General features: G+C 39.6%; 1 protein-coding gene across 7 annotated transcripts; it reads left to right on the top strand.

Moving 5' to 3' along the window:
* Positions 1-369: 369 nt before the first annotated feature.
* Positions 370-24,320, top strand: avpr2aa (arginine vasopressin receptor 2a, duplicate a). Of its 7 annotated transcripts, XM_057830116.1 has the most exons (7): positions 370-658; positions 1,241-1,277; positions 13,777-14,156; positions 16,814-17,059; positions 17,235-17,381; positions 20,347-20,863; positions 22,323-23,276. In XM_057830116.1, exons 3-7 carry the CDS (start codon positions 13,779-13,781, stop codon positions 22,739-22,741), a joined length of 1,707 nt encoding a protein of 568 aa, XP_057686099.1. In that variant the 5' UTR covers positions 370-658; positions 1,241-1,277; positions 13,777-13,778; the 3' UTR covers positions 22,742-23,276. The 7 variants fall into 7 exon arrangements, 6 of the variants coding, with proteins under 6 accessions (XP_057686099.1, XP_057686100.1, XP_057686098.1 ...); XR_009062569.1 differs by lacking the exons at positions 1,241-1,277; positions 22,323-23,276 and adding an exon at positions 21,932-22,303 and having other exon boundaries at positions 20,347-21,739; XM_057830117.1 differs by lacking the exons at positions 1,241-1,277; positions 22,323-23,276 and adding an exon at positions 23,290-24,320.
* The last annotated feature ends 907 nt before the right edge of the window (positions 24,321-25,227 follow it).

The raw sequence follows: 25,227 nt of genomic DNA, 5'->3' as shown, positions 1-25,227 counted from the left end.
ACTGCATCGCGGAAGTGATCGAGTACCGCCGGCAACAAAGGACATGTCGGACCATGGTGCGCAAGACAGAGGAGTTTCTTCGAATCAAAACAAAACCAGCGTGTATGCACAGGGCATAAATCCTTTAGACGCAATGAGGGAGGCTCCCACCCCGCCGGCAAACATGAACCTTTATTTGTTCATAGCATGTGAGTGAGTATCCCACCTCTTTCTTCCCCACTCACACATCACAGATATGTAAAGCAATCGCACCCTTCCTCGACTGTTCGGACGCTCCACCCTCAGCCCTCGAGGACGGGCTTGACCTAGGAGGAGGGGATACCGTGGGGAGGCAGGGAGCTCAAATTCATTTCTGCTGCTGCAGCTGAAGGCAGAGCACATTGCCAGAGCATGAAGAAGTGACGCACAAGTCGCCGCTGATGCTGGGACGCACATGGCTCCCACCGGGGATTAGGAGCATTTGTGAACTCTGTGAGCAAGGAGACATCAGAAGAGGGGCTTCTGTTAAAAAAAAAAAAAAAAAAAAGGACCTAAAAATGCAGTGATATTTATTCCTATTTATTTTGCATTCAACCTGAGTCATAGCCTGGATTGATCAATTTGTAATTTCTTTCTTCTGACAACTCTCACACAGTTGCACAGCCAAAGTGGATTATACGTGAGTTTCCTTCATGTTCTCCCTTATTATTATTATTATTTTGACTTAAAGTTTATGACTCTGTGTGTGGTATAAATCCATACTAGTGATGGTTGTGCACAGTTCAACTGTTTGAGCATCAATGTGGGTCATCTCTCTGCAAACAAACAGCAGCTAAGGTCTCCTTGATACGCACGCACATCATTGTAGAACTGCTCTTTATTATTTGATCAATAATTCCACCACTTATTTTAATTTTTCCTGCATACATTACATAATGACGTGTCACAAGTGTGTAGTTAAACACAAATTCCAATACAGTTTCACAACAGTGTTTATTAGCTTGTTTTTGTAATTATAAGAACCAACAATTGTTCTGTGTAAAACCAAATAAAAATAGAAAGGGAATGAAGGGAAGGTCCTGATCAGCAAAACGAAAACACAGATGAGTGATAATGCGTTTAATAGCTTTGGCTCCTCAAAAGGGTTTGACTGGATTAGTAGAGCTCCAGGAAAGTGTCAGTTTATTCGTGTGAATCGCTGAAGCTTGAAATGTTAATGGACTGTAAATGGTGACAGCACTAATGCTTTGTCCCCCAGCCGCGGTCGAGAAAACACGCAGTAGGAAGACCGAGGCGAGGTGAGAGGCGGAATGTGTGTTGATAAATTAGTTAAGAATTCAGCAGATTGGATGCCAATAAGGGTTGTTTGATTGAAAGTGAGGAAGACAAAACAGAGACCACCAAGTTCTGACTTTTATGTTGAATTATTCTGACGTGGAAATTCAGAACATTCAGAGATAGTATCCCATTAATGGTCCATCAGAAAATCAGAAAAATTAATGATCACTTTTTTTCCAAAGTAAAATCAGATGTTTGGAAATGCCTTCTTTTAATTGCACATAAAGATGCTTTCACAAGGGACTACAAGAAAAACTTAAGATTATTTACAGTTGAGAGGGTGTAATGGATAATTTTACATTAAAAAAAACCTTTAAACAATTAACCATTTATTTAAAATAGATGCCAATTAACTTGATTTTGAATAGGTTCTGGCACAAGTCTGACCTCATTTATAATAAATTCAACTTGTGTTTTAAAGACCTAATTCATGTAAAGTTATGACTTTTTCACGGGGTAAAAATTCAACTTCAACATACATAACCTGATTATGACTTTAATTTTGGTAGTATAATTATTGTTTTTCTTTCCAGCGCAGGCTGATGGCTTTGAATGTTTATGAGGTGTAGTAAAAGGAAAACAAGAATTTTCCATACAAAAAGTGCTTTTCAGCTTTATGGAATATTTTGTTATTTTACTAGCTGAGGTGTCATGAAAAGCTTCTCAAAACACAGAAACAGCATATAATGACATGTTAAGAAATTATGTGATTGCGTTCTGATTTTGGCGCTCACTATTGATATCTTTAGTCAATCCAGCTCTGGTGATAGATTACACTTGACAAAATAAAAAGCAGAGAAATCACACCAGACAGTATTTGAACCAAACCAAACCAAACGTTACAAGTGCGGACACATCCTAACACCCAACCCAATGTCTCAATTTGTTTTCTCATCGAGTATGTGGAAGATGTGTGTTCTTGGTATCTTTGACACTGAAGAACAATAAAAGTGTATTTTTATCCTGCATGTGGACTTGCAGCACTTTCCTCCTGGAGTAATGGCAATTAATGCCAAAAAGCTTTTCATCTTGTCTTTAGAAAAAACATCACAGTTTGGCAGAAAAATTAACAACAGAGTTCAGGAATTTACATTTTTTTTGCATCAACTCTGGTGCTCCAAAGGGCTTGTTCCATTAATCATTTGCTATTTTTATTACCTCCAGCTCCCCCTTTAAGTGTTTGCTTTAATCCAAAACAAGCACAAAGTGGCTTCCTTGGTTATAGTCATCATTAGGGAAAAAATACCCTTCAATCGACTGACTTGTTTTGTTGTGTTCACTTCATGATGTGTTCTTCATGTTGCCTCACCCCTCCTCTAGTAAAGAGTTTGTTCAGAGCACGTGTTGCTGGTTAATGATACATAACAAAAAAAAGGTAAAGTTCTTCAGTTCTGCCTAAGGTGTACTGTATTGTGGAAATACACTGACGCTGTTTGTGACTGACACAAAGCACAGGTGGCAATGACAACACGGGTGATTAATGAGGTGTTGTCCCACATGATTAACATTTAATGAGCTCTTTTGCTGTGACGGTGAAAGAACAAATTGTTTATTTTTATGACTCCCACGTCGCTGCGGCTGATGAATAAATCACGGGTCGATGGACGCTACTCCGCATTCATGTGTTGAGCCTCCACCTGGCATTGAAGTACTTTATTCACAAAGTGTGCTGTGTTTGTGCTACATGAGGATCCAATTTAGTTCCATGCAGAGTTTCAAGAAGAAAGCTAGGTCAACTGAGCTTTATAATGCACTGGTGACTCACTCAGGCCTTTGTTGCATTGATCAGTATGTAAATAATGTCTCGTGCCATGCTTACAACAGCACCAAAAAAGCATACCATAGTGCATGTTGCAATGTTGTAAAGAAAGGTCTTATTTAGTGTAGTGTTTACGAAAAAATCCGCAAGGTGTTGAACAAGTATTTATTTAATTTTCGATTATATTTAAAGGCTGCGCGGAAATAACACCACAATCTATGCATTATAGGGTGTCCATAAAGTCTCTTTACCATTTCAAAAAAATTATTAAAAATGCAATTGATTAGATATTTTATTCAGATTTGTTTTATTGTATTCAGCGTTTATTGAAGTTTTATTTTTACCTCTTTTAATACACTTCTACATGGGCACCATTAGTTGCACGAAGCACATCAAGACGGTACTCGATTTCTTGCCATGTTCGCTGTAGCATAGCCTCGCCTCATCAGTTGTGGCAATGGCATCAGTAATCCTTCGCTTAAGGTCAGTAATGTCCCTTATCTTTGTTCGATACATGATATCTTTAACATAGCCCCATAGAAAGAAGTCCAGGGGAGTAATATCTGGTGAACGTGGCAGCCAAGGCCAAGGAATTGGCCCATCCCTTCCAATCCAGCGGTCCGGAAATGTTTGATCGAGGAACCCACGAACATGCAGCCCCCAATGTGGTGGTGCACCATCTTGCTGAAAAATGATGGTTGGTTGAAGGTCATTCAGTTGTGGTGCCACATATTCAGTTAAAAGGTCGAGGTAAACATTCACCTCTTTGTGAAATAGGATCCCTGAAACACACAAATGAAGTGTAATAAAAAACTTTAATAAACACTGAACACAATAGAACAAATCTGAATAAAATATCTAATCAATTGCATTTTTAATACATTTTTGAAATGGTTAAAAGTAAAGATGTCCCGATCGATCAGCATCCCGATCAATCGGGTCCGATTACGTCATTTTCAAAGTATCGGAATCAGCAAAAAAATATCGGACATGCCTTTAAAAACAACAACAACAAAAAAATATATATTTTTTTATTTTATTTTATTTTTTAAAAAATTTAAATCGTTTTCTAATTGTATTTAACGTTATGGACAAAATGTCTTACACTCATCCAGAGTAGTTTTGGCTTAAAGTAGGGCTATCAAATTTATTGCGGTAACGGCTTTAAATAATTTTTTCGTTAAATAATTAATGCATGCGCTGCACGACCCACTCACGCATTGTTGCGTTCAATCTATGAAGATGCCGTTTTACCTATAGATAGCACTAAAAGGCAGCGTATAATGAGTAGAGAGAATTTTGACAGCCTTTGGAGCCATTTTTTATGTGGCTAAAGCCTTACAATACCTCTCTCAGCAATTAAAAATAACGTGAGAGGCAATGTGGGGAAGACAGGTAGTAGTTGATCATTTTCTTAACACCCTATGTTCTTTCCCAACGCAGAGAAGATATATCAATTGGTGCCCCTACGCACAGTCATGGTTGCACTTCCCATCATGCATTTGGGCAGAAGTTAAATGGCTGCAGTATCATTTACTGAAAGCTCAACAAATACACTAGATGGCAATATTTAGTCATAATATACAAAGTCACATTTATCCTTTAAGAATTACAAGTCTTTCTATCCGTGGATCCCTCTCAAAGAAAGAATGTTAATAATGTAAATGCCATCTTGAGGATTTATTGTCATAATAGACAAATACAGTACTTATGTACTGTATGTTGAATGTATATATTAATCCGAGTTTTATTCATTTTTTTCTTAATGCATTGCCAAAATGTGTATGATCGGGAAAAATTATCGGGAATGATTGGAATTTAATCGGGAGCAAAAAAAAAAGCAATCGGATCGGGAAATATCGGGATTGGCAGATACTCAAACTAAAACGATCGGGATCGGATTGGGAGCAAAAAAACATGATCGGAGCAACCCTAGTTAAAAGACTATGGACACCCTGTATATTCACGTGAGGTCACCATCGCCATATTCTACACTGTAGCATCCGTGACATTGAACGTGTTTCTCATACCTTTGTTCTGTAGTTTTGGCAATAGAAATATGCCTATTTGTCAAATTAAGCAGTAGTAGAACTATCAGTATTCTTGTTTTCAGTAGTTTTTAGTTAACATTTTTAGAAAACAAAGCACAGATAAAAGAAAATTCTTCTGAGAGTAAGGCGAACATTACTTATTTACTGTCATTGACAGGGATAAATGTCCAATCCATTTTAACTTAGAATGGAGTTGACACCTCTCCTATCAATGGCAGCGAATCAGTTGAAACAAAAAAAGAAATGAAGTGATTTTTTAAAAAGAAAAAGATAAGAAATAAAGAGGAACTAAGCAATTAGGGAAGCGTAACACTTAAGTAAAATATGCTGTGGTTCCACTACAGTCATTTCCAATGCCTGTACTGCTCAATTTTCACCAAATTAATTTGAAAGAAATGAGCTCAACATTCTGTCGTTGATGTCATGTTGCGTTTCACAGCAGTCCTGTCTTTCTGCCATAGTACAGTGTCATGTAAAGCAATATTTTGATCGACTGGCATCGAGTATAAACAAAAACATAATAGCTGTAGACCGATAATGAGCCGGGTCAATATTTAGTCTTTTCCCTTGGTTCTTTTGTTTTATTTGGCTTATTGGTATCAGCCTTTTTTGTTACCAAGAGATCAATTAAAAACTGCCTTCACAGTAAACTTTAAAGGGTACCTTGGATAGAAAGACATGTAGTTCTTGAAAGACAAATGTTAGTACAAGTTATAATAATTTGATATTAAAACCCCTCTTAATATTTTTGTTTCAATAATATTTGTAAAATTATTTTTACTGGTAGGTCGCCATTGTTGTTGACGTCGCTCGGCGGTGACGTCAAAGGGCCACGCTGCCGTACTTCAGTGTCACTCTAAAAAAAACAAAAACGTGTCACTCTTTAATTATGTAAGGCAGTGATTTAAATACGCCACACGGTGTCAATGACGAGTTTTAAATTAATTAGATATCAAGCCATTGACTGCGTTTTGTCCCTTGACTGACGCAGAAGTTTTCCTTTAATGCACAATGGGGTTTAAGGCAGAAAGAGAGTGGACACGCAATCAGATTCGTAGCTTGGACCGCCCCACTTATTGGCATAAGCTTTAGCAACTCCTTCACAACAAACATAAGTATTATATATTGAAAATACAACAAAATAATATTCGTATCTCTAAAAAAATAATAATGTTCACAAAAAGAAAAGTGCTTCAATCTGTATTAAGGAGGCCCTATTCTCAAACAGTTAAACAACAATGCAAAGAGAACTGGCATTCACAAATTCACAATCAAATTATATGCATAATACACATAAAACTTACTCAGAGTTCGGTCAACTTCTATTTAAACATTTTAGCAACTGGTTTAGCTAAAAAAATACACTGAATGGCAATATTTAGTCACAATAAACAGATTATGATGCTGGGAGCCATTATCAGAAGTCCTGTTTGTTGTGATTGACTACTACGGCGTCAGTCGAGGGACAAAACGCAATCATTGTTTTGAGCTCTTATTAATTTAAAACTCGCCAATGACACCTTGTGGTGTATTTAAATCACTATCTTACATAATTAAAGAGTGACACGTTTTTTTTTGTTTTTTTTTTGAGTGACACTGTAATGTACGGCAGCGTGGCCCTGTGATGTCACCGCCGTGCGACGTCAACAGCAATGGCGAGCTACTAGTTTATTTTTGATTGAAAATTTTACAAATTTTATTAAAACGAAAACATTAAGAGGGGTTTTAATATCAAATTATTGTAACTCGTACTAACATTTATCTTTTAAGAACTACATGTCTTTCTATCCAAGGTACCCTTTAAAGGAGATGCTGCTGACCATGGGAATGTTTTGTTTCTGGGTTCAACTTCAAACAAATATATGTGAAGGATCAACATTTCAATTGTATTGACATTTTGCTAAACTTTATTTGCTGTTGCAAATTTAGGGAACTATTTATTTGTTGAAGTTTTCATTTCACGTCACAGTTCTTCTTCTGAGCTTGGGACACTTTAGGTTAGCATTTTTAAAACAAAGATGTCGATTATTTAAGATAAAAAAGAAACAAACAAAAAAATGACTGAATATTTTGCAGATGTGAAAAGCAATCTAATAAACTTATGATTATGGAAATTGAAGAAAGTGTTAACGTGTGAATTAGACTTCTGATGTCAACATTTTCCCATTTAATGCATATGAATGTTGGTTAATGGGCTCCCTGACAGCTAATATTTGATACCAGCCCGAGATCAACATGTCCATCTCCAGTAAAAACAAATCAGAAATACAACTCACCATCATGCTGACTGCGGTTTTAATTAATGGGAGGTTTGTGCTTATTTGACTGTGTGCATAGTTGGCTGATGAAATCATTTTTAGAGCTTTTGACCTAAACGTGTGCACAACATGTGCTGAAAGATGCCGAGTCTGTAGACCTTTTCTTGCGCACCTTAACTACCAGTTTCAGTCAAGCCTGAGGCACCGCAAGTTCCGCAACCAAATATGCCAAGCTAAGAGAGGATGACGATGACATGGAAACTGATGGATTACCACCAGTTTGTCTCTGCAAAGATACAACATAGAGAAGCAGACTCCTCCATTAATCTGAGTGAAAGCCTTAAAGTAAAGAGAGTGAGCAGTGTCGCTAGAGTAACGACCAAGAACAATCTCTGCAGTCCATCCAATCAATCAAATTGGATTTCTTAAACACTTTTAAAACAGCAGACATCGAACAAATTGCTATACCAGGAGAATGAAAGGGAATTACATGAAGATAAGGCACCAATTCAACTAAAACAAGTAAAATAAATATATATAAAACACAGAGTGCTTACTTGGGAATTTCGTATTAAATCAGTGGGATATATAGCATGACACCAAAAAAATTGCCTTCCGCAGATGATGGGACATGCAGGGAGTCTATAAAACTATGCAAGGATCAACTGTAGTTGTGGATCCATTTGAAAATAATCTACAATACTAATCTTAGTCTCAAGGATGCATGTGGGATATAAATAGTAGTAGGTCTGTACCTTATTTAATATATTTTGAGGGATAGGCATTTCCAGTTCACGCCTGGAAGCTGGACCGCTCTAATTTGCCAGATGTCTAATAGTTGCCAAATTCATATTTGAAAATGTTCAAAACAAATGGATTTCAGCTGCGTCAGTTCAACTCCATGACTAGGATGAGAAAAAAAACAATGAAAAAAAAACCAAGACATTGAGTAAGCACATTGGTTTTTATTGATCAAAAAAGATGTCATCCCGATCGATCGGGACATCCGATCACGTCATTTTCAAAGTATCGGAATCGGCAAAAAAATATCGGACATGCCTTTTTTTTTTTTATATATATATACAGTATATATATGTTTTATTTAAATCGTTTTCTAATTGTATTTAACGTTACAGACAAAATGTCTTACACTCATCCAGAGTGGTTTTGGCTTAAAATAGGGCGATCAAATTAATTGCATTAACGGCGGTAATTCATTTTTTTTTATTAATCCCGTTAAGTAATTAACGCATGCGCTGCACGACCCACTCACGCATTGTCGCGTTCAATCTATAATGACGCCATTTTACCTATAGATAGTGCTAAAAGGCAGCATATAATGAGTAGAGAGAATTTTGACAGCCTTTGGAGCCATCAATACCTCTCTCAGCAATTAAAAATAACGTGGGAGGCAATGTGGGGAAGAAAGTTAGTAGTTGATTATTTTCTTAACACCCTATGTTCTTTCCCAACGCAGAGAAGATATAGCAATTGGTGCCCCTACGCACAGTCATGGTAGCACTTCCCATCATGCATTTGGGCAGAAGTTAAATGGCTGCAGTATCATTTACTGAAAGCTCAACAAATACACTAGATAGCAATATTTAGTCACAATATACCAAGTCACATTTATCCTTTAAGAATTACAAGTCTTTCTATCCGTGGATCCCTCCCACAGTAAGAATGTTAATAATGTAAATGCCATCTTGAGGATTTATTGTCATAATAAATAAATATGTACTGTATGTTGAATGTATATATTCGTCCGAGTTTTATTCATTTTTTTCTTAATGCATTGCCAAAATGTGTATGATCGGGAAAAATTATCTGGAATGATTGGAATTGAATCGGGAGCAAAAAAAAAAAAAAAGCAATCGGATCGGGAAATATCGGGATCGGCAGATACTCAAACTAAAACGATCGGGATCGGATCGGGAGCAAAAAAACATGATCGGAACAACCCTATTTATTAATTTATTCGTTTATTCATTTCAAGACTGTGATGTTTTTTTTAATTATTTATTGCCATAGACAGCGATTGAAGGCCATTCCATTTGAACCGGGTAGGCCATTAATGGCCGTGAATGAGTTAAAAAGAACATAGGCAATTATGCTATTGGGCAAACACTCTGGTGACTGTGGGAAAGTTATTCCATTGTTAAGCCAATTTCTACATTTTTAATTTTGTTTTTAAAATTTCTGTATCCAATTACATACCGAATTACTGTTTATTATCTTTGGTTGTTATTGTTAAACCTGTCAGCTGGTATTAATCAAACTTTTTGTGAATCAAAAACATTGACGTGACTTTCTTTGTGTGGCGTCCTGCATTTGATTCCTTCTCTTTGTACCATTTGACACTGAGTGAAAATGTTTGCTGCTACGTTAGCGCCAACTGGCTAGCTGCCATATGCTTGTCAATCATGATCAAACAGTAGCCTGTTCTGTGTCTTGTATTTCCATGTTTTATATCACATTAGTGGTTGGCGTAACATTATACTTGTGATTTTTGCGACAGTCTTTGTTAAAAATAATCTAACAGAAATGTAAATATTCAGAACCTCTCATCTTTTCTGGTGAATTTTCAGTGGGTTTAGAGAGTTTTACCGTTTTTGCTAAATAATGATACCTCTTGCTTCAAGGTGGGGGGGGGGGGGGGGGGGATTAAACACCTGTCACATTGTCATACAGTATATAGATAACAAGATGATATAGTAGGAACAAAGAATCCACTATAGTGTAATTACAGAGAGGGGAGCAATACTTCTGGGTTCAAACAAAGAGGCCTGGAGTTACCTTAATGAAAAATAAGGCCACCGTGTACCATTAAACCTTAATTAAAAAATATAGGAACAGCCATTCACGTCACGCTCTATGCAAGCTACAGTATAAGTGTCACAAAAGGCCAACCAAGCTGAATGCTGCCTCGGTGTGCCATAAGGACAAAATATAGTAACAGTTAATAAGAACATTTTTTATCCATGGACAAGTCTAATAGAGATTTGAAGGAATGTTTGACAAGTTCTCTCTCACTCAGTTCCGCCTTGGTGCAGGCCAAAGAAATCCATCTGGCACGACTTCTCACGCATTCCTCGGTCAAAGCCAACATGCGACACTTGACAATATGTCATGTAGCACTATTAGCAGCTAATTGGCCAGCAGGATCCCAGTGGGGTAGTGAAAACCCCCACATACTATTAGGGCACTTTTACTTTCCTATTATTAGGACATAAGACAAGTATAAGCAGAACTTGGTCAGTCAAATATCAGTTGAAAACAAACACACCATCAAAGGGGAAGTTTGCAGAGTTAAAACATGCTAGCAAGATTTACATGTAGACTCACATCAATGTAACGGCCAGGTCAGCAATAGGTTTTGTTCTTATTTATCTGAAGTACCAGTACTTGATAGGGTTAAAGCCAGGCGTAATATATAAATATTCTTAAACTGACCAATGCAGCAAGTAGAATGCAGTCAAAATAAACATGATAAAAGCTCCAAACATGATTTCTGGCGGCATCGGACAGACAAGCATCACACTCCTAAACTGTCTGCCTTAAAAACAACCATGCTCACTTAAAGCAGAAATGTGAAGTAATTTCATAACATGCCAAATAGGGTCACAATTAAAGTATTTAAACATTGTCCAACAAATAAAGCATGAAAAAAATAATTTATATGTTGTATATTTGACAAAATAATCAAGTTTCCGAAGTTCAAGCCTGAAAGGGGATGAACCCGGAAGTGATACGTCACACCGAGAACAGCAATGGCAGCGCTCCATACGGCCGCCATACAAAGCCCTTCAAACAATGATTCAAACAGCGATATAAGCGATAGATCGAGCGCAAGGGAGGAGATCCAAGTTTTTGAGGAGTTGGAGGAAGAAGAGGAGGTTGGAATTTTATGTTGGACCTAACATGTATTAGCCAGACGCTAATCAGGATGCAAACAGTGCGCCTAGACCACCTGACATGGAATGGAGACAAGACCCATCGAGATTACAAGATTGATAAGATATAGGCTGTTATTATCTTCATGATTTGAAGATGCAGGCATTTGCACATAATTTTATGTTTTTGTCTATCTGATGACATTGTTTAAAAAAAAAAAAAAATCAGACTTCATGTTCATTTTGGCAGATCCAGCAGCTCTCGTGCATATAAAATAATAATATAAAAACGTTGGGGGGAAGAAGGAGATGAGTCGTTGATGGCTTTCTCCACTTTATTGTGGCAACAATAAGAAAACAAAATAATAGCAGACTGCCGCCACATTCCACCGCAAAGTTTTGCTTCTCGCTCATCTTCTCCTCGCCTCCTACTACTCACAGCTCTCCAGTCCCAGCGTCTCTTAAACGGATCGTGCAGTGTCTTGTTATGAGCTTTTTGTTGACAAAGGTATCGAGCACATGACATGCTGACAACTTTGTTTCTTTATTAACACATGGAGCTAACAGTACGAACACAGCTTGGGGCTCTCGGCAGGAAGTGGCGTCTAATGGCATGAGGAAATGTAGTTTTTTCACACAAGCAAACAGATTACAAAGCACCACTTCAGTGTTGTCCCGAGACTACATTTCCCATGATTCACTGCCTGACCTGCGCGCTCGCTGATTCGCTGCGAGACATTAAAACCAACATGCTTGTTGTCAATTGTCACCTGTCAGTGGCTCTCGTAAAACACAAACTAGAAGGCTATCAAGTGATCACCGTGAAAGAAACGCTGAACCGTACAAATGCAATGCTTGAAGCATGAAGGTGGAAATACATAATACAAATACAAATAAATGTGCACAAACTCACCGGCGGTGTGTGTCTCTTACGGCAACGTGACCGTGAATTACCGCGACGCCGACCCGCTTATATGCACATCCACACCCCTTTCCCGATTGACAGTGGATTAACCCTTTCGGACAAGATCGTAGATGAAGCGCAATTTAAACACGCTTAACCTAGCGAACGTAACAACAACTATGATCGGGGATTGCCACGAGTTAGCTTTGGGCTAACGTCGCTAGCTTCTACGGTTCATTCCACAACAGTTGGCAGCTCTGCTTTGACAAAGTCATCAGTCATGTATCCAAAAATCACACTTACTTTTTGGCAAATCCTTGATCATAAGCAGACCGGTTAAGGAAGCAGGCATCTTCGAAGTGTTTGTAGCAGAGAACACTACTCGATGATGGCGTGAAATTCATTCGCTTCGTGCGAACGAAACATGTCCATTTACGTGCCCTGCTATCCTTAGGCCACTCATACAGCTTTTCGCTTGAGTGAGAACAAAACATTGCCACGCAACGCCGTGGCATCTTACCGAGAAGCAATGCAACAAACAATACTGTTCTATGGCGGACTTCCCTCGCACTTCTCAGTGTGACGTAATTTCCGAAGATTTCCGAAGATTGCCGAAGAAAAGCATTTTCGTTGTCAAGGGCGTTGCTATGGGTTAAACAAAGAATCTGGAAGGGTTGCGTTAAAAAAAAATAACGAAAATATGCTTATAATTGTTTAGCCATTGATATTATTCAAAAACATGGTTGGCCAACCTTAGTTCACATTTCCGCTTTAAGAGCCTTATCCAGCCACATGCCCCTTTCTTATCATTGTGAACTCTTTGACTTTATCATGCTTTCTTTTTCTGCCATTTTTCTTTCAACAGTATCTCCATCATCTTCCTTCCACTTTTTTTTTTTTTAGTGTTTACATTTATTTAAGACTGCACCCAGCATCTCATGAACCCTCTGTTTCTCAAATTGTCATCTCATTCCACTCACTTGTGACGTTTGAGAAATTTATTTATAAGCAAAGAAAAACAAACATGACATTTATTGCATGCAAGAGTGACATGGAGGAGGAGAATCAAGATCTAAGTGGGGAAGAGAGATGGGAAGGAGGGCAGGGAAGAAAAACAAGGAAAAATAGGAATGCACAGGGGTAAGCATGGGATGATTATGTGGAGTGGAGGTGAAGGAATAAAACTGGAGGGATAGAGGAAAAATCTGTCCGTCAACCTTGAGAAAGTATGAAAGGGAAAATAAACCATACTTGCGTCAAACCGAACATACGAATATGAGACGTGGACAAACACTGAGACGCGCACTCGCCTGACTTATTAAAAACTCAAGATGTGATAATATTCACATGACAGCATGATTGCTACCCGTCTGTCAAATTGGATAAAGTTGAGGCCTCCCTTTAGCAAATGCAATCTATGCTAATGGCTCAAATTTAAGGCTCAGGTGCTCGCCTTTGGGAAAACGCAGACAGTTAATAGGCTATAATAAAATAATGTGAAGATAACAGATGCTTCATGACCCTGCATCACCTCACACCAAGCAACAAGACAATTTATCATGCTTACCACATGAGCACAATGTTTGTTTTGCAGGAATGGAAAGCATCAGTGTGGAAACGGACTGGGATGCTTTGGCCCTCTCCTCTCTGGTCGTGACGGGAAACAGCAACCACTCTTCCTCATCTTTGTTTGACCTCAACACTCTCAACGGCTCCCACAGTGGAGGATCCTTCTTTGGGATCTTTCCGGAGAATGCCTCAAACACCACCCCTTACCCATTGCCCCAGCCAAGGGTACGCGACCAAGGCCTGGCCCAGGCAGAGATCGCTGTTCTAGGGGTGGTGCTGGCTCTAACCACGCTGGGAAATAGCTTCGTCCTGTGGGTATTGCTCCGTAGAAGGAAGCACAATGCACCAATGCACGTGTTCATGGTCAACTTGTGTGTGGCTGACCTGGTGGTGGCCTTCTTTCAGGTGACCTCATGACTTCTTGTCATTAGTACTTAGCCTATAACCTTCATGTAGTACGATACTCACAAACTTGCTGGAGTGACTGTTTCTATATACAGAATACTGTATGCAAGTTCCCTATGGGGGACTGTTCTCACAAGCATTTGTTTGGCTTGTAAAGAAAGAATAATATCAGAAAACATATTTTTAGGGCACTTGACTGATAAATTCTGCATTTATTTTTTTGGCAAGTCAACCGGGCGTGTATGGCAGCAGCTCAAGCAAGGGAACCCGGGCTTCCCCAACCCTAGCTATTTTGTCCAGATCTTCCTAGGCCATACCAAGGTGTTCCTCTGCGAGCCTGGGTAGATTTTCTGAGAGGTACCCGGAAATCCCACCAGACAAACAAACGCATTTAGTTCATTTCAAAATAGAGGCCCATTTGACTGACAATGAAACAATTGTATTTTTAAGGATGAATTAGGAGTGCTATACATTTGTTTGTAACATGAAATTAACCACTTAGCAACATTACTGAACTTGAAGAAATTGGATAATCATGAACAAACTCCAGTTCGTTAGCTAGGTAATTGACTCTTGACCAATCTGAGGAGTACCAAGAGAGACAGAATGTGGAATAAAAAAACAGAAAATCACATTGTTTGATTTCTAAATAATTTATTTGCAAATCATGGTGGAAAATAAGTATTTGGTCAATACCAAAAGTTCATTTCAATACTTTGTTATGTACCCTATGTTGGCAATAACGGAGGCCAAACGTTTTCTGTAACTCTTCACAAGCTTTTCACACAATGTTGCTGATATTTTGGCCTATTCCTCCATGCAGATCTCCTCTAGAGCAGTGATGATTTGCGGCTGTTGTTGGGCAACACGGACTTTCAACTCCCTCCACAGATTTTCTATTGGGTTGAGATCTGGAGACTGGCTAGGCCACTCCAGGACTTTGAAATGCTTCTTAGGAAGCCACTCCTTTGTTGCCCTGGCTGCGTGTTTGGGATCATTGTCATGCTGAAAGACCCAGCCACGTCTCATCTTCAATGCCCTTGCTGATGGAAGGAGATTTTCACTCAAAATCTCTCGATACATGGCCCCATTCATTCTTTCCTTTACACAGATCAGTCGTCTTGGTCCCTTTGCAGAAAAACAGCCCCCAAAGCATGATGCTCCCCCCCATGCTTCACAGTGGGTATGGTATTCTTCGGATGCAATTCAGTATTCTCTCTCCTCCAAACACGAGAACCTGTGTTTCTACCAAAAAGCTATTTTGGTTTCATCTGACCATAACACATTCTCCCAGTCCTCTTCTGGATCATCCAAATGCTCTCTAGTAAACCGCATACAGGCCTGGACGTGTACTGGCTTCAGCAGGGGGAGATGTCTGGCAGTGCAGGATTTGAGTCCCTGGCGGCCCATTGTGTTACTGATAGTAGCCTTTGTTACTGTGGTCCCAGCTCTCTTTAGGTCATTCACTTGGTCCCCCTGTGTGGTTCTGGGATTTTTGCTCACCGTTCTTTTTATCATTTTGACGCCACGGGGTGAGATCTTGCATGGAGCCCCAGACCGAGGGAGATTATCAGTGGTCTTTTATGTCTTCCATCTTCTAATAATTGCTTGCACAGTTGATTTCTTTACACCAAGCGTTTTACCTATTACAGATTCAGTCTTACCAGCCTGGTGCAGGTCTACAATTTTGTCTCTGGTGTCCTTCGACAGCTCTTTCGTCTTGACCATAGTGGAGTTTGGAGTGTGACTGAGTTTGTGGACAGGTGTCTTTTATACCGATAATGAGTTAAAACAGGTGCCATTAATACAGGTAAAGAGTGGAAGCTCGTTAGACCTCGTTAGAGGAAGTTAGACCTCTTTGACAGCCAGAAATCTTGGTTGTATGTAGGTGACCAAATACTTATTTTCCACTCTAATTTGGAAATAAATTCTTTAAAAATCAAACAATGTGATTTTCTGTTTTTTTTTCCACATTCTGTCTCTCATGGTTGAGGTTTACCCATGTTGACCATGACAGGCCTCTCTAATATTTTCAAGTAGGAGAACTTGCACAATTGGTGATTGACTAAATACTTATTTGACCCACTGTCGCATTAAATAAAGCGCTTTTTTTTTTTTTCGTGAATTCCATTTACCAATCATGATTTGCTGTTAGTGGTGTCACTCCCTCAGCAGAGGAGTATGTTATTCTGTGTGTACAGTATGAACGAAATAAAATGTGCCTCTCATGCAGAACTCGCCAGTGGGCTGGTCTGGACCCCATGACAGCCCATTTATGGCCCGTGAGCTATACGTTTGACACCGCTGTTCTAATATATGGAAAACATTTAAAACCCTTCACATCTGGCTCACTCTTTGCGGATTTCTTCTTAGTCTCATTAGTATTTTCTAGGTAAAGCAATGCCGATATTTCAAAGTTATGACATGACAGCTTCAAGCGTCATTTCTCACAAATGTGAATCATCAAGGTTGCGGGTCTACGGGGATGTGTTTTCCCGAGTTTCAATTATAAATAATGTGTCTGAACACTTGCGAGGTGTAAGAAGCTCATTTAAGCAGCAGATAATCAGTCTGAGTGCGGGGAGGCTGAAAATGGTGTGACGACCTGAAAAGTGTGTTGTGATGATACACGCCCTCCCAAAAATGTGTGTGTGCAGGTTCTTCCCCAACTCATTTGGGACATCACTGACAAGTTTCAGGGACCCGATTTCCTGTGCCGTTCCATTAAGTACTTGCAGATTGTGGGCATGTTTGCTTCCTCCTACATGATAGTTGCCATGACAGTGGACCGGCACCATGCCATCTGCTGCCCGTTGCAGGCTTACCGTAGCGGGGCGGTTTCCCGCTGGAACACCCCGGTCATGGTGGCTTGGGGATTGGCGCTAGTTCTCAGCCTACCGCAGGTAAGGGCTACCAGAATCACCTTCGGGGCAGAGACAAATGGTCAGACAGGAAATTAGAGGCCAGGCTGGTGACTTCATACTAGAGAACTTAATCTACTTTTAGTACCTTGAGGTCATTGTCAGTCATTTTCATGTCAGTTTTACAAACGTCCTGTTCCTTTTGTCTTTATGTCAGGTGTTCATCTTCTCACGATCAGAAGTGAGTCCTGGTGAGTTTGAGTGCTGGGGTCACTTTGCAGAGGTGTGGGGGCTCAAGGCGTACATCACCTGGATGACAGTGGCTGTATTTCTCCTGCCTGCCCTCATCATCACCATCTGTCAGGTCATTCTTTTTTTGTCTGTTTGTTCGTTTTAAGCAAAGACTAGCATGTAGACTATACAAAGAATATGACCGCTTGTAGTAAGCTGGAGACTATCCCAGCGGACTTTGGGCAAGAGGCAGGATACATGCTGTCTCGTCACAAGCCAATCCGAGCCTGGCACATGTAGACAAGATAGCGCATAAGTGTTGGGTTACTGCACTTTGTAGCAGCAAGGCATTTTTTGGATTTTTCTCTTCCAGTATTGTTTTTATTTTTTTTAATACAACAAAAAGGAAAAAAAAAAAAAAACTGGATGCGTCATAAGGGCAAGGCACTGAAGCGCCACCTCCACAATGACTGTTGATGCTCAGATTAGTTTGGGACTTGGCTAAGCTTAGAGAGAGTCTGAATAAGACTATTCCATGGTGGGCGGGCCCCCCACTGGTTTGGTTCGCTGATCTATTTGGGGAAAGATATTTCCAGAGTCTAGCAATTTCCACTAATTAACACGACCACCACTGTGAGCTGCACACACTTTTTGGCAAAGAATCGAGATCTCAGCTAACAGTATCTTTGACCATTTTTTTATGGCTCTACTGCAATTTTCAAACATTTTTGCGAAAAAAAAAAAAAAAAAAAAACTTTTAGAAGTCCCAGTGTACAGTGGTACTTCGACATACGATCACTTCGACACCCGATCTTTTCGACATCCGACGTAAAATTTGACTCGCCGTTTGTTTTTACATCAGCTGACATGCTCGAAATACGACGATTTATGACATTGCCGCAGTTTCTTTGTTTTCCGGCTAGACGGATGCAGAGCAGATTTTCTTGTGAGAGAAATCAACATGGGTTCCAAGAACGTTAGTGCAGGTGGTGAAAAAAAAGCAAAAAGGTGAGGCTTACTATTGAAATGAAGATGGAAATGATGGAAAAATATGAGCGTGGTGCACGTGTCCGTGAACTGGCTCGACAATACGACCGTAGAATGTCTACAATCTTGCGGTCGTCTTCCCCCTATTTTCGCCAGTCTTTAGTTAAGGTGACAATTATTATTGTAGTAACATCGCCAAAAAATCGCCAGGTTCGTCAAGTTTTTAATCATTTATTTCAGAACTTGTGCAACACAACATGCCTACTGTGGGACGCAGCTGAACAAAGTGAAAGTAAAAAGTCCCTCTCTCACTCAGTCAAGTCAGCCACGCGTTGCGTTCAGGTACACCACGCAAAACACAACCACACAGCCAGATTAAACCCTATTCGTTACATTATTACAGGTATTATTGTTATTACGATTATTCCCGTATTGGCCCGAATATAAGACGGCCCTGATTATAAGAAGACCCCCTCGTTTTCAAGACTCAAGCTTGAAAAAAAGACTTTTTGAACACCAAATTAATTTTTATACAGAAAATAATTACAGTACATCTGAAACAAATGATTACAGCTATATATTTGAGAGAAAAAGCATGTTATTTTGCCTCATTCAGATCTTAATATCTGAACATTTAAATATGTAAACTGAAGTGCAATCACATTTGTAAATGAATGGCTTCTGGTTTTTGACATGTAAATAAACCAATCTATTGTGATAAAACAACAAAATTGCAATAACTGCATTAACCATCAAAGTGAAGTCTAACTAACTGTAGTCTTGAAACAAATCTGAATAAGGAAAAACATTGCAATAAAATAATGCAAACTGGTTAAACTTGAGAGTAGCTGAGATCTGTCATGACAGAACATCGCTTCAATGATATCTGGCGCCATCTAGCCTCGTGAATGGGTATAACGTCTAGACCGCGAATATAAGATGACCCCCACTTTTTAAGTGTTATTTCAATGCAAAAAACACTGTCTTATATTCAGGCCAATACGGTATATTATCATTCACATCTTTTTCATAATTTATTTGTGTTGCTATATGTAATTGCTATTTGCAATTGTATCAGCAGCATTTATTAAGGATTTAGTGTAGGTTTTCGGGCTGTGGAACGAATTAATGGAATTATAATGTATTGTTATGGGGAAATCCTTTACATCGAAATCCTTCGATATAATAACCAGGTCCTGGAACAAATTAAATTCGTATGTAGAGGTACCACTGTACTTACATTTTCCGTGTCATGTGTTTAACATAATGGCATTGTACTAATAATCTGTAGAATGTTGTTGAAAATTCCTTTCCTGCGATTTATACCTTGAAATGCTCCATTTTGTTTGCACAGTCTTTTTACCCACACAGTCTATTTCATTTTACGAGTTGTGCGAGTCAGGTCTCGTGATTGTCAATATCAGCTTCATTGGAGCTGACTCATTTCTCCAGCACGCCTATGATCGCTCAAATTGTTCAAAGCAGTCTAGAGTAGTCCAACTGGTCGGTATGGGATCAATCTTTTCAGTGATAAAGTTTAATGCCTTGGATTGCATCCCAAACGTCTCATAGGGTAATTTCATCAGGAACTTTACCACTGCGTCAGCACGTATCTCAGAAATCTTGTTTCAAAAAGATAAATGCAAAAAATTGTACACCCTCATCCAGCAGAAGTTGAGGATCAAAGAAAATATTTGTAGTTATTTTAAAGTTTATAGCTTTATGACAGACGTGAGCGTTTGGTCCTTCAAATCACCTTGCGGCCATATTGATTGGGCATATGTATAGTGTTTGGAGTAGCAGATGCACTTGAGTGTTGCAAAAGAGTTATATCTGTTGAAGAATGGTTCTACGCCAGTAAAATTTTATTGAATCCATTCTGCATCCAAATGAGAGAGTAACAAAATTGAATAACGCCACATGAAAATGTTTGGCTCTCCTTTTTCTTTCAATTTCCTGTTCCCCTCCTAGCAGAAATGTTCACAGAATAGCTAAACCTGGCACATATGTTTCCTAAAATTGAATACGGAGTCCATTTGCATGAGATAATGTCTTGGTGATGTAATTTCAACTTTGCTGCACATGGGAAAAAAACTATTGCCATCTTGCAGATAAGAATCTTCCGGGAGATCCACAATAACATCTACCTGAAGTCAGAGAGGATGGTGATGGCTGAGCTAAAGAGGAATGAAATCCTCTTTCACTTTCACAGCTTTAAGAAGGAAGAGGATCGGGCCAGAGAGAGGGGTCGAAGGTCATCCAGTGGCAGCGCTCGGGCAGGGCTGCACTTGAAGCCCATCAACGACAAACCTCACATAAACACCTATAATAAAATTCAAATGACAGATACAGCAGCTTCAACCGCAGTTTCTGCGGATGTGCAGCAAGTGAATGGTCCTGACTGTCAGGAGTCCTGCACATCCTGCCAGGTGACCTCAGGTTCACCTCGTTGCTCCCTCGATTACGCCCCCCCTCACCCCACAGTGGCGCCACCGCCAAGCATCACCAAAGCAATGTCCAAAACGGTCCGAATGACTCTGGTCATTGTGCTGGTCTACACTGTATGCTGGTCCCCTTTTTTCATTGTCCAGCTGTGGGCCGCCTGGGACCCCAACCCTCCCAATCAAGGTCAGTATCACACACATTTCAAGGGCTATGTAGATTTGCTTACGTTCTTCGATATGGCTTGATTTGAAATGGTCTACAACTGATGTTGTTGATATTTTGAAATCATTTGGCAATTGATAATTGAATGTGCTCCTTAGCGTAAAGATAATGTGCATGATTTATAGCTATTGTGCTGACTTTGTCGTGGGATCTTAAGCTAAAGTCAAACCACAGAAGTCAGTAAATAACCTGTTTGTATTCCTTACGTATTTTGCAACCTGACAAGATGTTGACATTTTGTCAACAATGATCTACGGTAGGAGCATGTACACAGTCAAATTTATAGTTGGACACATAGAGGGCATTGTGTTCTCATGCACAGCTCACCTATATTTTACAAGTGACCTTTGCCTTAAACGAGAAAATGTAATCTTAATGAATCTAACACAAAAAACTACACATAGGGCTGATTTTTATGGCAATGTAATCTCAAACCAGTTTTTCCGTCATTTGTTGTCTCCAAGCTTGTTTGGGTTCTGACGTAATACTTATTATTAGTTCCAAAATGCAACAGGATGTTGCCCATCTGGAAAGTTTACAATCCTATAGGGAAAAGTGAATTACAATGCTGAAAGGTTTTCAGTACGAGTTGAACTGACAGGTCAATGAGTCTAGAGTACTTTAGAGCAGGGGTCTCCAAACCTGTCCTTATGGGCGGCTGTGGGTCCTGGTTTTTGTTCCAAGTGATCCAGTACAGAAAGTTGAAACAATGGGGTTCACCTGACTGGCACCTGACTGCAATCAACTGATTATACTTCTAAAACATCAGATTGGTGAACAGGGGTTGTCTTGCTTGGTTTGAATGAAATCCTGCACCCACTACAGCCCTAGTGCAGAGTTGACTAAATCCGGACCTCGGTGCCACTTTTCTTTTTGTGTTTTCAATGTCTCCCTCCTCCAACACACCTGAATCAAAATGATCAGGATCATTATCAGGCTTCTGGAGAGGTTGCTGATGACATAATCATTTGATTCAGGTGTATTAGGGGAGAGAGACGTGGAAAACACGACAGGGAAAGTGGCACCGAGGTCCGGATTTAGTGAACCCTGGCCTAGAGTCCCTTAGTCTCCCTGAGTAAATGCATTCATCAAATCAATGAATGGATGTGCCAGAATTTTCTCCAGTTAAATGTGGAGAAGACAGAGGTGATCATTTTTGGGCCAAAAAAGGAAAGGTCAAAGATAAGGAGGCAACTTAGCTCAATGTCACTTACAGCTACAAATCAAGTCAGAAACCTTGGCGTAATTATTGACTCAGACCTAAAATTTGATAGCCATCTAAAGTCCGTCACTAAATCCGCTTATTACCACCTAAAAAATAAAACCCGAATTAAGGGGCTTCTGATTCAACAAGAAATGGAAAAACTTATGCATGAATTCATTTTCAGCTGATTGGACTATTGCAACGGTATATTTACAGGTCTTGATAAAAAATCAGTCAGGAAGCTGCAGCTAGTACAGAATGCTGCAGCCAGAGTCCTCACAAATACAAGGAAGCTGGACCACATTACACCGGTTTTGAAATCGCTACACTGGCTTCCAGTGAGTCAAAGGGTAGACTATAAAATACTACTGCTCATCTACAAAACACTTAATGGCCTTGGACCAAAATACATGCTTGATTTGTTAGATTCCTATGAGACATCTAGACCACTAAGGTCCTCTGGAACTGGTCTCCTGCATGTTCCAAGAACAAGAACCAAGCAGGATGAGGCAGCATTTAGTTATTATGCTCCTCACCTCTGGAACAAGTTACCTGAACGTCTGAAGTATGCTCAAACTGTTAGCTCTTTTAAATCAGGGCTAAAAACGCTTTTGTTTAGCACTGCATATCCATAACTGTCTATGTATTTCAATCTACTTGCTTTCTATTCCTCTTGTGCTTATCTCCATTGTTGATTTCAATTATTATTATTAGTAGTAGTTTTTGTTTTATTTTTATTTATTTATTTTTATTCTATTTGTCATTAAATGCGATTTTTATGTATAATTTTATTTCCGATTTTGATTGTCTTGGTTTTTACGTTGTATTGATTTAACTGTGATTTTTATGATCTTCATGTGATGTAAAGCACTTTGAATTGCCTTGTGTTGAATTGTGCTATATAAATAAATTTGCCTTGCCTTGCCTTGCCTTGCCTAGAGTATCTGGAATAGTTTGAAGACCCCTGCTTTAGAGCAAGACAACAAAATCGCTAATCATGTGTTTTTGTCATCTAGTCATCCAATCAATCACCATACAGAACCCTTGAAAAATAATCTGCCGTAATGCTCTGTGAAGTAACAAAATAACTAGCTAACGTGGTGACACATTTTTCATGTTTCGATGCTGGTCAATCAAAATATGTCCTCACATTGTAAGTGTATTGATGTCATGGAATTTGCAGGAGTTGCCTTCACTATCCTAATGCTGCTGGCCAGTCTCAACTCATGCACCAACCCGTGGATCTACACGGCCTTCTCCAGCAGCGTGTCTAGAGAGCTGCAGAACCTACTGCATTGCGGATCGCGTTCCGGACGCCGGGGCTCGCTGCCTGATGACTCCACTGCCACGCACACCTCTACCACCAAGGACAGCCAGTACTGACTGACTGAGACCACCTTGGAGACGTGTGTGTCCTTGCCTTCTCCTCTGGACAACAGAGGTGGCATACATCCACCAGATGTTCCAATCACAAATGACAGCTAGGCCGTGAACAGGAACCCGGTCGGCCCCTCCATGCAAACAGAAAAGGAGCGTGTCATTGGAGTTGTTGGAGTGGGATGTAATGCGAAGTGACAGAAAGTGCGATGCGAGATGACCTGGCCTCAGCTTTTGAGTGCCATGTTAATTCCCATAAGAATTTCTGATAAATAAAGAAGACAGGAAATCCAAAGTGTGAATTGGAACTGCGGACAAATTGCAAGCAAGCAGTAGAGACGGCGTGACTGACCGCAATAATGTGGATGTTCTGTTGGAGATCTAATAATGTGAACAAACTTTGTTAAATCAAAGCAAGTGAATTAACCAAGGCTGAATTAAATTCTCTCAGGAGGAATCCAGCTTCTCAGAACAATGGAGAACTGTAACCGAGCTGGATAGGGACTCATTCAAGAGCACAGTGATAAATCAACCCCCCCTTCTATAACCTATATATGCAATCCAGCTTTCTGCAACTGAGCGGGACACGGTGTGATTTTAATATATGCACACACAGCATGTGAAGTCAACAAAATGACCTTCCTGACTGTGAAATTCTATTCTGAAGGAACAAAAGGAAACATTTAAAACCATTCCATGTACGAGAACGAACTGTTTGAAATATATTTATTTTAAATGTACCACACACATTAAACACGGTTGGTTCCAGTGTGTGCAATGTTAAGGTTGTCGGATGTCACTCATGTTATAATTGTGCATAAATTGGAAGTTTGTACTTCAACTGAACCTGTGGTCTTCATCACTATATGTCAAGGGTATCAAAAGAAAGTGCTTGCTATTGAGGTAATGAAAGTAGTCCCAGTCCAAAGAACGTGCCTGTGATGCCCGTGGACATTTTTAGAGCCCCCCCCCGCTAGTTTAATCTCATGATGATGTCAGCCATGTTATTCTAGGAGGCGTTATCAGCACAGGCGGGCTCTTGTGCTCCCTCTTGCCAGTGCACGTTCTTTATTTGTCAATTGTGTTTCTTGACAGGTTCTACTTTACGTCCAAACCCGACAGTTTGAAATGGGAAATTCCGCCTCTTAACTGCTTGACAGATGTCAAGTAAATATTCTAAATTCTTTTGATTAAAGTATTGATATATATATAAGCTATTAAACATACAGTACAGAGATGTACGGCAACACTCAAAGGCTGGAATTACAACGTAGGTCTAAGAGCTCGATTCCGACATTTTGTCTTCAAATCACACAAAAATAACCATTGATTATTGTGAAAAATTGAATTTCATTTACTGCTACATTTTAATCTCCTTAGGGAAAATGAGCCAACATGCACACATTATTTATAACCACACCACCAGAGAGAAGACCAGATGACACACACGCAGGCATGCAATGTCAGAGTGATGAATCGTATCTGCTAATGTGAATCCAACGTAAATAAACAAATCGGTCGAACCCATTAATGTGAGTGTGACACCACTGAAGTGCTTTGTAAAAAAACGAAAGTTTAAGTATAAGCATTTAAATGTGCGTAATATGATATTTAGGGGGTGGTTAAACAAGGGGGAATGAATGCAAATAGCAGTCAGTGGAGTAAAATTCCCACGGGGAAGGAGTCAGCCCAAGTTACTAAATGCATAAACTAAATACTATGTAACATTTAATACAACCTGTAT

The sequence above is a fragment of the Corythoichthys intestinalis genome, chromosome 2 (assembly GCF_030265065.1).
Source record: "Corythoichthys intestinalis isolate RoL2023-P3 chromosome 2, ASM3026506v1, whole genome shotgun sequence".
NCBI classification, from domain to species: domain Eukaryota; kingdom Metazoa; phylum Chordata; class Actinopteri; order Syngnathiformes; family Syngnathidae; genus Corythoichthys; species Corythoichthys intestinalis.
Note: the sequence above shows the minus strand (reverse complement) of the source record. Positions and strands in the feature narration are given on the sequence as shown.

Coding starts and splice junctions, on each gene's coding strand:
- avpr2aa (XM_057830116.1), top strand. CDS start 13,779: ATGGAAAGCATCAGTGTGGAAACGGACTGGGATGCTTTGGCCCTCTCC. Junction 14,157..16,813: donor TGGTGGTGGCCTTCTTTCAG/GTGACCTCATGA, acceptor GTGTGTGTGCAG/GTTCTTCCCCAACTCATTTG. Junction 17,382..20,346: donor TCATCATCACCATCTGTCAG/GTCATTCTTTTT, acceptor GCCATCTTGCAG/ATAAGAATCTTCCGGGAGAT.